At 39.2% G+C, this 13,919-nt stretch overlaps 1 protein-coding gene across 1 annotated transcript; it reads left to right on the top strand.

Annotated features, from left to right (window-relative positions):
* Positions 1-722: 722 nt before the first annotated feature.
* On the top strand, positions 723-6,104 carry CFAP161 (cilia and flagella associated protein 161). Its single transcript, XM_076348693.1, has 6 exons — positions 723-785; positions 947-1,036; positions 1,211-1,446; positions 2,768-2,852; positions 4,660-4,733; positions 5,694-6,104. Exons 1-6 carry the CDS (start codon positions 723-725, stop codon positions 5,878-5,880), a joined length of 735 nt encoding a protein of 244 aa, XP_076204808.1. The 3' UTR covers positions 5,881-6,104.
* Positions 6,105-13,919: the final 7,815 nt, after the last annotated feature.

Below are 13,919 nucleotides of genomic sequence, written 5' to 3'. Positions count from 1 at the left end.
CATCTTCCATTTGTGCAAGTATACCACGACACGACTGAAGCGGGAGCAGAAGCACTTTCGCCCACGGTGACGCCCGCAAAGGCGTGAGCGTTAAGCCAGGCGATCAGAAACCCCTCAGACAGGCGTGAGGAGATGAAGAGCTGCTTTGGGCCCAGCGGCATCGCTGCCCTCTCAGCACGTCCCCGCAGGAAGGCAAGGGGCTCAGCCCAACCGCCCCAGGGGAAAGCTGGCCTCCTGCTTTCAGAGCTCCTGTCGGACTGGGCAAAAAACACAAGGGAATCCAAACGGATGTTGTTTTTATAGATTTTTTTTTTTTTTTTTTTTTAACTTGCCGGGGCCTTTCCCTGCCAGATCTCGGTCTGGCGGGTACTCCTGAGAGGACACAAATTCGAGAGGCATGCTCCCGTCTGCCAGCGTGCCGTTTGCGCTAAGCCCGCCCACGCTGGGCACGTCCGAGGAAAGGGCACCCGGCTCACCGGAACCGCTCTTAACGTTTATTGCCTTTTTTCCCCCTCGGGACCCCCCCGAAGTCCCCCGCCCCCCCCCGGCCCGCTCCCTCCCTCCCTCAGCGTTCGGGCCGCGCCGCCGCCGGGCAGAAAGAGCCCGCCCCTTCCCTCGCGCTCCCTCCCGCTCATTGGCGGGCTCTGCCTCCCCAGCGCCCATTCGCTAGCTAGAGCGATCGCCATGGCGACAGCGAACGCCGTGCGGCCTAGGCGGCAGCCATGGCCGCCTACAGACCCGGGGTGCTCATCGGCAACTGGCAGGAGGAGGCGTGTTTGGAGGAGGTAGTGGCGGAGCCGGGCCCTTCCCTCCCCTCTGGCTCCCGGGGAGCCTCGCCTGCCTCTTCACCTCACGGTGTTTCCCCCCGGTTTTTTAAATTCCGTTTAAACCCGAGACTGTGAGTGCTGGATAACATGTCTGCCCACTCTCTCTCCTTTGCGAGCAGGTCCGGCTGAGGGATTTTATGCGCAAAAGAGAACGAGGAGAACTTTTAATACAGAAAATAAACAAACTTCAAGATAATCTTTTAAAGAAGGTAATTTTTTAAGAAGGTTATGCCAATCCTCTATGACTCCACGTAGAATGGCATAGCCATTATTAGAGTTCTCTTATGCATTAAGAATGCTATGGATTAGCATTTTATATGCTAAAAGACTTCTGATATTAGGTTCAGATAATTCTGCTAAAAATTATGTATATTTTAATTTAGATACAGCTGTCGGTATCTAAGGATGGATTTCTTCATTTTGGAGACACCGTGATGCTTTTGAACCCAGACAACAAATCCTCAGTGGAGAATTACCCTGGAGCGTGCGGCAGTCTGACTCTGGCAATTAATCTGGATGAAATATCCATGTATTCGGCCAAATCAGTGCAAGCCCCTCGTGGAGTTAGCGCAGTCGAGAGTGTGGACCCTGTGGGTCGAAATACTTTTTGTATTTCAAGGTTTGGTACTTTATTCTGAGTTGTTTTCAACCATTATGTTAGCTTTCAGTATCTTGTTTTGAGAAACGTGCAATGGAGTTTGCTAATATACAAATGAATTTGAGTAAGATTAGTTTATTTAAAAGAAAGATACTTACCTTGGGTGATGCATTAAGCTTGATTCTGCTCCGCATATTACTGTGAACAATTCCAAGGAAGTTGAAATCAGCTTAGAACTGGTGTGAAAACAGAATCGAGTTCACCGTATCATTTGGTAAACTCTGCAGCTGTTTTTCACGCGGTCATATTTCAGCTGTAGAATACAAAACATGTCCAAAAAGCCCTTAGTATTATTATTCGTTCTCCTGCAAATAAGGTCTCTGAAGCAGAAATTTGTGTCAATGCTTTTGCTGTACACGAAGTGGACAATGTTTCTGTGGTCCTAAAAAAACCCCTAAGCAAACAGCATATTCTCTCTCTCAAAAACATATTTAATTCCAGCTGTTTGTGGGAGAAGAAACAGAACAGGGTCCTGCTCAACAGTGGAAGGCTCTGCCTGAGTGCATGTATTTAACAATAATAATAGTGCGTAAGAGTACAAACTAACCCATATAATCCTGATTGAGCAAAACACTGGGTTAGACCTAAGAAAGAATTTTGATGCCAAGAGCATAATTTAGGCCTTCTAGAAATGCAACCAAAATATTTTTGCTTAGCTGCTGTCTGATCTTACAGTCGCTGGCACTGAATGCTATCAAGTCCCTCATTAACTGACTACTAAGTTCATCAGCTGCATAAGTTTTTTTTATGCTGAATATACTTAGAAAGCCTAGCACTTAATTTAGTCATTCTTTAATGTAAAATACAGAAATCGTTCTGGAAATAGGGATATACCAGCACGTATGTTGATGTAATGAACCAAATTATTGAATATCAGTTACATATCTTATTAGCAACATATGTTAAGTTACAGACAAACACAAACACAGACTGTTCTGCTTTTAGTCTGTGATTTTTCAGATGCTTGTATTAAGTATATTTTAAAGGGGGCCTCAGTGCTCAATTCCCATTGATTTTCCATTGGATGTTACTTTTCCACCCCACATGTTAATGAATACGTCATAAAAAGTAATCAATAAAGTCTATTTCTATTCTGCCAAATATTTTAACCAGTAAGTCAAGTATGAAATGTCTTTTCAGTTAAGATATTTTACCTATTTTTAAAGGTAAACTTAATACAAAGCGTTGCCACAAGACCTAACTATAGAACAAAACAAAACTAAAAAGAATAGTAAAGCTGATTATTTGAATGTCTCTTTCTTCCTTTTTACGATTTTAACAGGGTTGATGGAGGTGCAGTGGGTGAACCGATTAGATTTGGGCAAAACTTTGGTCTTGGGACAACAGGAGGGTTTTCTGACCAAATGGTAAGGCAGTAAAGTTGCAATGAAAGCATATACTGATAGTGTGCATTTAATTACTATATATATATAAAACTGTACAGTGGTTCAACATCTTAGCTTTACAGAGCAGATTCAGAATCATACGTAGATCAAGATAAGCAATACCTATTTAGAAAGTTTGTGCAACTTACCTGAGATCAGGTGTGCAGGCCAAGGGGGCTGTCAGCCAGAATGACTGGATAAAGGAGATTTAAAAAAAAAAAAAGAAAAAAGGAAATGAAAATTAGCTTGTGAATCATGAAAGAATTCATTAGAGGGAGATTTTTTTTTTTACTTTTTCTTTAAATAAATCCAAAATGGGAAGATTTCATTTCTTGTGTTATGGGTTTTGTATGTGTAGCTTTAGCTTGGCAGACTGATTTTTCAGGAGCTGAGAGAAAATTTTTTGTGTTGAAAAATGTTTTTTAAAATTATGTATCTTGTTTCTTTTATATTTATACTGCCCTTAACATATATTTTTATTTACAGTTATATCTAGCAAGTGACCATAAATCATTTATAAGATTTGCTAAAAAATCTTACCTTCAGCAAGTATTTTTGACAGATGAGCTTTCCTATTTGACTTGCTGGCAAGCTACCTTCTTGGACCCACAGCTGCGTCTTGAATATGAAGGATTTCCAGTTCCTGTAAGAAATTAAAACTGTAGAAAATGTTATGATGATTTAATTGAAACAGTAGATGGAGTACTTAGAAAAAAGTTGTGTCCATTTTACTCACATATTTTCCTTATGTAAGTTCTGACCTGTAATTTCAGGAAGGGGGAGAGGGAAGGAACAATCTCTTTAACCAGGGAATCTGCATACGTAACTATTAGGTTCTGGTGTTCATTTTGAGGTTGACTTGCTCAGTTTTTCTCATCAGAATTTTTTAAAGGTCGACATTATCGTGTTGTGAGGGTGCAGGACTTGAAATCTGCTTTTCAGGACTTCTGAGCACTAAATTCCATTTCCAATATTAGGAGCTGTGATTAATTGAGAACTCCCGTACATTAAATTTAAAAAGCATTAAAAAAACCCCTCCAAGGCACCTGAATAAGTGGATGCTTTTCCAAATGTGGTTTTGTAAATACATTAAGCAGGTGCAGTATTTTCCTGTTCCGCATAACTTCTAGGCTTCCTGAAGTGCTGGGTGTATAGCAAAATATCACAAATACAACTGTTCCTCTACAGCCTTGAACTGTGACTCGTTTACATGAATCAGCTCACTAATAAACACAGTCAAAATTATGTAATTGTTAAAGACAACATTCTTTATTCACAGTATTGGTAAATGGGGGTGACTAAAAATTAATTCTGTTATACATAAAAAATTGCAAATTGGTAAAATACAAAGGTCCATTTCTAGGCTGTCTCTCCAAACCATCTGGATCTCTCATATGGCAAATATCAGTTATAAGCGGAACTACCCTGATGGCACAGGCCACTGGAATGACTCTCTACTACTTGCTTGGCTTTATTTTATTATATTTTGTTTTATTTTATTGTATTTTTGAAGTGCCCAACACAAGGGAGTGGAATGGAATGTATTGGACAGGAGAATGTGTCTGACCTGATGGCTAAGCGTTTGGCTGGTCTGAGCTATTAAGACAGTTGTGTTGAGAACTGATAAGGTGTAAAATATCTCACTATCAATAATGTACAGCAGTCTCAGAGTGATACAGAGCAATGCAGGCTTACACTAAGCAGTAAATAAAAGCATTTAATTTGAATAAGAATAGTTAAAATTAGTGTAAAAATCTCTGTCAAGTGTCTTCCCTTGTTTTTTTTCCAGGCAAACTCTAAAATTATTATTACTCATTGCCATACTAACCGGAGCTTAGCCGTTCCAAGGAACTTTTGGACAAGGTAAGATTAATTTATAACTGGCAGGGATGTGCATAATGATGTGCCGACATCAAGAATTACTGTAAGAAGCAAGATAGTTGCTTTAGGAACGCACTGAGGCAATGGAAAAGAACACAGAATGCACATTCTCCTTTCCCTTATTTTATTTCTGGGCTGTAATGTGTGCCACTGGGATGCTGCAGACAATGAGCTCAGTCTTACTTGTTTTTTTTTCTTTTTAGGTCATATCATATCATGCTTCTAGCCTTCTCTAGTTTCTTGGTGGTTCTCCCTTTGAATATCTTGAGCAATTACAGTTGCTTGGGGTTTTTTTGAAGAAAAAAATGGTATGCTAAGAAGCGTAAGGAGTAATACAACTAAATAAAAACACACTGCATAAAACTGTATGTTGCTTATGTCCATATGAATCAATCTCTCAACCAACTGAAGTTAATCCAACAATCCAAGTTAATATGCATATATTAAATTAATATCGATTAAGCATTGTTAAGTAGTATACCAATTGTTTCCCATTGAATTCAGAGCAAGATGTGACTGAGGATTTGTATCAGGTTTCTGAGGACGAAACAAGGTCTGAAAGTTTGAGGCTGAAACAGTTATTAAGTAGCCAGAGTCTTCCTCAGTCAGAGAGGAGTGGTAATGTGAATGGTGATGAGAACCTAACCAGCTTGTACATACTGAGTCAGTGTGTCGGTGCCTTATACTGATGGGGCTGCTTTAGCTCTGAAGCTAGAAAGGTGGCATTTCCCTTTGATTTCAAATTCCTGAATTATTCATAGGACACAAAGTGGGCTATTGTGTTTCTTGTAAGGGTCTGATATTTGAAAGTGCATGGTGATATTTCTGAATAAGCCAAGAGAAACATGAGAAAACCTTGAACAATTTACAGATAATGCAGATTTGCTGAAGTTGTGTAGATATTAATTCCCCCTGCCCGTCCCCTTTTATTTGACTTTGCAGGTCTTATTTTGGAAAAGAATATGAAGTAATTTGTCACACTTACCTGGACTCCCATAAAGCTGAAGAAGATAAGAATTACTGGGTAATAGTTACAGGAAATCCCAGCGATGAGGACGGTACAATGATTGATAGACCCAGCCCTCGCCCAGGCGGGACCAGAAAGAACGGGTTTCATGAAGAGACATAGAATACAAAAATCCCAGACTACAGCCGACAGAGGTTGATGAGATTCTAATTCTTGGTTTTTCTGTTCAGATTTTAGAGATGTTTGTTTTAAAAATGGAAATGAAAGTCTACCATTAGTAATATTGCATAATCTCATTAACTCATCAAGGTTATACAGTGGGCAAAAACCAATAAAATTTGATGAACCATGCACAACATCAAAAATTCATGAATCAGGAAGGGTTCATTTTCCCATTTTCATGTTCACTGATGGCAAAAGATGTCAGAATCCAGGAAATCTCATATATTTTCACAACGTTACTGGCCTTCAGAGTTTATTTAACCAATTCTTCCAAAACCAAACCAGTGTCACACTTTAAAAAGGATGAGCGTACAGTTTCCAAAACACTGAAAACCAAACTCATGAAAGCTGTCATGGGATACTTTGACATTTAAAGTTCATCTGAAAGAAACTTGGTTATTAAGCTTGTTCCACGCTCTGTCTAGCACAATGTTGCCAATTATTAAAAAAAATCACAAGTGAGGTCTCTTTATCTCGAGATTGGCTTCAGATTTATGGGAATTAATTAAAAAACCTTCGTCCATGTATTCTAAACATTTAAATGCCAAGTAATCAAGAACTCGAGCACAGTGATACAGACTAGAGACTTCCGACAGCCTTATCCATGCGTCACCATGTTCCGTTTGCCTCCCACCCTCAGAATTTTTCAATCCATAATCATTTCTACCAAGTTTGACAGCAAGGTAAAATGGTCAAAGAAAATTAAGCCCCCACAAGTTTCATGAAAATAAATGCCAAAGTAGGAAAAGAATAAGAGCCACTGTAAGTTTATCCAATAAGAAAAAGATTGTAGTCTATGTTCATACCTAATTAGACACCAGAGAATCCGCATGAAAGAAATGGCCCAAGAACAGTAAAAATTTCAGCTGGAACTCACATTTTCTTATACAACAAAATCAACCAAGCATGAGATGCAAAGACATGGAAAACAGATGTCATTACTTCATAGAGTTACCTGTCTTTATATGGAAGCTGAAACAGCACCGCAGAGAATCTTCTTAATGTATGCCATTCCATTATATCCATTTAGTAAAGCTACACGTATACATATTGCATTTCTTACTGTACCACAAGAGCGGGCTCTTTCTGCACAAAGTAAGTGAATTTCTGAGTAAAATACTACATAAATCTCCATTCTCAAAAAGGATTCCAAAGATCTTCAATATTCAAAGGTCAAATAAAACTTTTTAAGTTTTACCAAAACAAACCCACTAAACTTTCACAGAAGAAGGGACCAATCCAAACACGTTGTGTCTTCAAGCTCTATCCCAGATAGACTGTCTGTTTCAAACCCACTGGCAAGGCTTCAAAAGTTCTTGCCTTTGTTCAATATAAATTAAATCAGCAGACTGCAGACTAGGCTAACTAGCACTCGGCATACAGGGTCTCAGCGCAGGAGACATTACGGTTCTGTGACATGCAGGTTTGCTTTGGGGGAGTGTATCACAGAAGACAGTTTTTGAATCGCACTCCTCGTGTGCAAACGTTCACAGATCTGTTGTAGATGGGGTATTATAGAGGAACTTATCTTCAGGAACTTTTTCTTCCACTTTTTGTTTCACTTTCTATGTAAAGATAGGAAACCTGGCATGTGGCAAATGATGCATGTTTTTATAGAGGCACTGTTGTTACTCCAACTTACAGAGATTAAAATTCTGCACATTTTCACAATAGATTGATGTAATTCTGCTTTGATTTTGTAGGTATTAAACTAGAAAAACTTAGGCTGCGCGAGTGCACTGCAGCGTTTCTACGTTGACCACTGTGGACATTTATTGGTGATAGCTATTTCGAATCTGGCAAAGTCTCTTTCCTCTTGGTTAAATGTAAGAAGCAAGAAGAGGCCTTAAACCAAAACCATTGCTGAAACAAAGCTTTGTGTGAACTCATGCAGGAATGAGAACTGTGTGGGCAGAGTGCCTTGGCCGGCTAGTGTTATGGATAGGAGTGTTTGTGTGAGCGTGTGTGCGTTTGTGTGGGAGAGAAGCAACGCAGCCTGTACGAAAACAAGTTTTGTAAAGTCCTAGAGGAAAACCAAAGAGATAAACAGATACAGAAATGAGTACAGAAGCAGGTAATGTTGGAATTAGGTGCTGATTAAAAGTGGCTTGGAGACTCTAGTGTGTGTTTTGATCGGTCTGTGCTCATGGGAAAGGACTTCCTGAGCTGCTGGAAAATAAACAGGATTGAACCAACAATTCCTGATTCCATTATCAGCTTTTCTTCTTACCTAATACAGTTTTAAAACCACAGACTTATGCATAGCTTCTTATATAATATAATACATATTTATAATTCAGCTGATTTGTGATATCGAATACAGATATTTATCTGTTACCTAGTTTTTCTTTTAAAAACTGTTTTTTACACTTCTTAATATTGTCCACATGATGGCACCACATTTTTCTAAACAGCACAATTGTTGCTACGTATGTAAAACAACCTGAAACGTTTAAATCCAAATGAGTCCCTGATACAATGCCACAAAAGCTAACCAAGTTAAATCAGGCTTGAATTCTGGGCTAGGAGATGTCGTTAATGTTTTATCATGTTTTTGGAAAATAAAGGTAAGCAACAAAGGTAGATAGAAGAACATAGAACACTGTGTATTGCATACAATCAACTTCTTAAAGCTAATTGCAATATTAATTGATTTGTAACCAAAACATACTTAGAGGAAATTATCTTTAGGAGCTTTTTCTTTCACTTTCTATGTAGAGATATGAAACCTGATGTGTGACAACCAGTGCATGTTTTTATAGGGGCACCGTTATTACTTAGTCCAATTTATAGAGATTAAAATTCTGCACATTTTCACAATAGATTGACATAATTCTGCTTTGATTTTGTAGGTATTAAACTAGAAAAACTTAGGCTGCGTAGAATGCACTGCAGTCTTTCTAGTTTGGCCACTGTGGACATTTATTGATAAACACAGGATTTAACAATAAAGAATTATGGGACTGAATATTAGCACAGAATCTGAACAATCCTGCAGCTGCCAGTTAGAGACACAATACGGTCTAGTGGGTGGGGTAATGGAGATCCGAACCATGCTCCAGACCTGAGCATTGTGTAGCCAATGGCAGGCGCTGTATTTCGCTTGTCCTAGTACTGCGTGTCATGAAATATGGGCAGCGATGCTTGCCTCGTTTGCAAAGCACTTTGACACATATACCAATGAAAAGCAAAATCACGTATTAAGAAAGCTTTTAATGCTTCTTCCAAATTAGACCCAATATGGATAGCTCTACAACGTACATTATGGGAAGATAAAACTCACTCTGCCTCCATTCCAGGCAGCTCAAAAGCTGTTAGCATGAAGCTGATCCTGAGCTATTAGTCCTTGCTGAGGGACAGGGTGCATTAGTTCAGATTCAGTGCTGTGCTAGTATAGCTTTTCATAGGCCTGAGGCACAGAGAGAACTCACATCTGCGCATGTTTTGCTGTGCAGATGTGTGTTAGCAGCACGATATTGAAGTAAAGAAGAGGTACAGAGAATTCAAAAAGTCAGCAAAGAAAAGCGTCATCCTTCTAGTAAGCTCACACACTGGTAACACTGGAAAATGAAAATCCAGTTTTAAATCTGCCTTTTCACTTTCCCTTTCTTTTGCTTCCCCAACTCATATTTCACATCACATCACTTCTCTTGTGCCATGTCATCTAGCCCAAACTTACTGATTTCTCGTGGTTATAAAGTGTTCCTCTAGCCCTCAGCACAAGTCCCTGGCCCCTCACCCTAATCACACCAGTATCTTCAGAGGCTGCTTTTCTTTTCAGTGGTTGTCATGAAGTATTGTTTTAGCTCAGGCAGCTGATCAGAGGAGGAGGCCATATGCAGGCTAAGTAACTGGATAAAACATCTGAGGGGGGAAAAAAAAAGCAAAAAAAAAAAGCACAGAGAACATTACAATAAGAAATTCCACACAGCAGTGGAAGAAAATATCCAAGCACTGGAAAATTTGGTGGAGTTGGCAGGTAAGAGGGTGATTTTGATAACATCTGTGCCCACTCACCCTAAATTAATATTGCTGGTCTGTTGTAATTTCGGGGGGGGGGGAGGGCGGGGGGGAATGTTCTTTTAAAACCATAGTTGTTGCTTTAGAAACACTTAAGACTTTTTAATGCATGAAAACTAAACTAAGGGGACCACAACATAAAAATACAGATGTGAAATGCAAAATACGTTGAATACTAGTGAAAATTAGGAAATCTCTAGGTCATTTTGTCAGCTACACCTCTCTTCTAATTCTGTTCTGTTTTAGGCTTTGTTCCAGGTCGTGCCTCCATTCTGTGCCTGACCTGCCATTTTTCCCTGCCTGTATACAGTACAGAGAGGGGCAAGTCACAGTTTGCTAGCTCCCCTCTTCATGCTGGTTTGACTTCATCCTGGAGGCCGTAAAAGGGAATCTAATCCTCAGTGCTGCATTCCCTTGGGTAAGAGGAGGAGTGGAAAGACCTGTCACCTTGCTGGATGTGTGCTATTTCAGCAGGGACATGAGCAGCCATAATAGCGTCAACTGCATGATTTGCATGATAGGTTAGCATTACTTATAATGAGAGGGACAACTTGCCATAAAGACCAAGGGAGACCCGCCCATTTTGGTTTGTTTGGTTTTGGGGTTTTTTTGTCAACACTGCGTATGTAAGTGTCAACAATTGACACTTTTCTTCATTTTTTTCACTGGTGGGCTTGTGCAAAGCAATGTCTTTCATGCGAGAGAACAGAATCATCAGTACTGCACTAGAAAGCATTGCTACACCAGAGTCACTTAGCTTTCTCTCAAGAAGTTTCTATATTTTTTGGCAAGGAGGGCTCAAAGCGCAGTAGAATAGGCACAAACATTAAAAAATGCCTGATGACGTTAATACCCACATTCGATGATGAAATTAATTCATACACATGCATCTCTGCTGTATGTTTATACGAGAAGCTCAGAGCTAATTTCCCAACATCTGTTAAATGCTGCTTCATACAGTACGTCAAAACAAAACTAAACAGACCATCCAGTTATAGGCCAGCTAGTATATATGTTTCTATAATGCTGGTCTTGTTTTAATTATAGGCTCCTTGGGGCAGGGACCATATCTTAATCTTTTTCTTCAAATACGAACAACTACAGCACAGAAATTCAGTAAGTAATAGCATAAAGCTATTATTAAAAGTGGTTGTAAGATGACAAGAAATTGAAGTAGACCTGGTGCAAATAACCAGAGATACAGGCATATGAAATCTACACATAAACCAGCTCCAAATAGTAAACCCTTAGTGTGGGGTATGAAGATGCAGCTGCCCAAGTAATTCTGACGTTAATAGGAGTTGCTAGGAGAAGAGCCCGCAAACCACAGTGCTGTCCCTGTGGGTCTGACAAACCCACAGAGGGGAATAAGAATTATACATGGCAATATTTATTTTTATATATATATTTAGTTATTTAATTATATGGCATACTAGTTAAAAATACCTAACCAACTGTTAGCATAAGTTCCATTTGCAAAAGTGACACCGGTCCTGAGAAATTGAAGAGCTGTTTCTGCAGCTTGTTCACGTTAAAACTGTTAGGAATTAGGTTATACGTACCTTTGGAGATCTTAGTCTAAGAAAATCACTTTCAAAAATGGCATTTAGCTGTTTCTGAAAATGTTACCTGTAATATTTACAAAAACATTAAATCCCTAAGCAAAATGAAAGCAAAAAACTAGTGAACAAGCAAAGCACTGAATTAAAGTATGTGTTATATTTCCTTTATAGGCAAAACCTCTTTAAACTCCTAAAATGCTAATTAGCATGGATTATTGTTATAGGGTCTCTAAAAGATGAAACACAGCAGTTTATGAAATCCACATCAGACAGCAATTTCTGTCCTTCCTCCCTGGTTTCCTACCACTCCTCTTGCTTGGGCTTTCTGCCTCTTCTACATCCTGAAGAAACAACTGAGCAGTTGTTTGGGGAAAAGTTTAAGGTTCATCAGCTTTTCCGGTCTTTTTGCTGACAATTTTGGCAGCATTAGTTTAGCCAGAACACCCAAGACGTATTATAGTCTCACAAATAACCAGTGAATTTAACTGACCGTGAAAAGAGGCAGATTTTGCCATATAAATATACATATATATGAATGTATATAGAAATAAAAATTAATTGGCACTACACATACACACACTAGGTACTTTAATGCTGATGCAGAAATAACATGTAGTTCAGTGTATGCAGAAGAACAATCTTTCCTCATCTAAAAATATTTATTGGTTTCTTTTGAAACTACCTGAACTACTTAGTTCTTTCAATGTAATCTTAAGTGGTCAGGGACATATTTAGGTCTGATTATAAATGGCTCCAAGGCATCACATGGTAATCCAGAATAACACTCTAGCTACACTTACTGCTTCACCATGCCCCCTTTTTTCTTATTCATCATCATTCCCCTTTCTGCTTGCTGCACAATTGTGTCCTCAAATCCAGCTGACCTCCGGTTCTACTCATAGTCTCACAGAGAAACTAAAAAGTTGCCTGGAGACAGGCCAACTTACGAGCTCTTTGTTCCTCCTAATCCAGTCAGTGTGATAATTCTTTCTAGAACATGTTGAGTAGAGGACCTAGATCACTTTACTGTGTGGTCTATAATTCATAATTACAACAAAAGCAACTTTTAACCTTGGTGGCATACGTTCTGTGATAAGGTCCTAATTTATTTTACTCTGTTTTCTGAATTTGCTGCCAAAAAGGCAGTTGAAATTTGCTCTTCAAAACTTTCTTACTGAAACACCAGCTTTGGATCAAACCAGGAATTCTGGCAGAAGTCACCGTACTGTACAGAAATATTTACGACCAATAAAACATTTTTAGACCTTAAATCAAACAAATGTTAATAATTTGAGCAGGTTGCTGTGGTATTGGTAAAATGTTTTTTGGGAGTCGCAAGCAAACATAGTTGAATCCATCAGCATTCAAACTCTTTAACAGAATGGGCAGCTTGAAGGGTAACTAAAGAGTGCCTCCTGCCTTATTGCCTAGAGAGGGGAAGCCAGCCAGGATAAAGGAGAAGGTCTGAGCATGAAACTGCAAACCTTACAGACTTAGTGCCGTTAACTCTGGCCTAGCAAGTTCTTGAAGAAAGTGGTCAGCTATGGTAAGCACCGAGACAAGCATCCGAGGAAGAGGCAGTCACCCAGTGATTAGGTGGCCACATAGCTGCATGGCATTACAAATTCATGCTTATCCCTATGGTGAGGTAAAATGTATAATAGATCATAATTACAAAAATGGGGAGTGGACTAATTTCTTATGTACATGGTAAATCAATGCAGCTCAGGTGAGGGGCAATAACTAACTCTGCCTTTTGTTTTTATGGCACCACAGATCAGTGATCATAGTAGATAGAGGTAAAGAGTGAAGAGACTACCCGGGCCAAAAATCCCCTATGTTTGACCTTTGTATCTCCGTTCACTGTTTCAAACAAAGACAAAACTCCTTCCGCTTCCCTAGCTAATACCGATAATGGTAATGATAATTCTGCACTTTGTCATACATGCACCATGTGCCCTTTCATCCCTCATTTACCATATCCGTGCATCAGCATCCCTCCCCATTAAATGGGCATAACTCTTTCCTAAAGGAAGACAGTAAGAAGTCTTTTGTGGATGTTTATTAGGTGCCCGTAAGAACAACACAGAAATATTACAAAGAAAATGTTATCGTTGTTCTTAGGTGTCCTGACATTCTAAAATTTACCATAAAATTTGTCTGCATATATTTGGTCTCAAATGGCACCAAATTTCACAGGTTGAATTAATAAAGGTATCACTTTTGATTAAGTTATCAATTTATCCAGACAAAAATTCTCTGGATCTAGTCTCTTTTCCCCACATTCTTTTTTCAGACACAAATGACAATTTGTTTAAAACGGATCCGTGTAGCTACCTCAATCATTACAATGTGTGACCTTTGACACAACATAGCTTAGTGTTCTCACTGCTCATC

Source organism: Aptenodytes patagonicus, chromosome 10, assembly GCF_965638725.1.
Source record: "Aptenodytes patagonicus chromosome 10, bAptPat1.pri.cur, whole genome shotgun sequence".
Taxonomy (NCBI): Eukaryota; Metazoa; Chordata; class Aves; order Sphenisciformes; family Spheniscidae; genus Aptenodytes; species Aptenodytes patagonicus.
The sequence above is the reverse complement of the archived record's forward strand: the minus strand, read 5'-3'. Positions and strand labels throughout refer to the sequence as shown.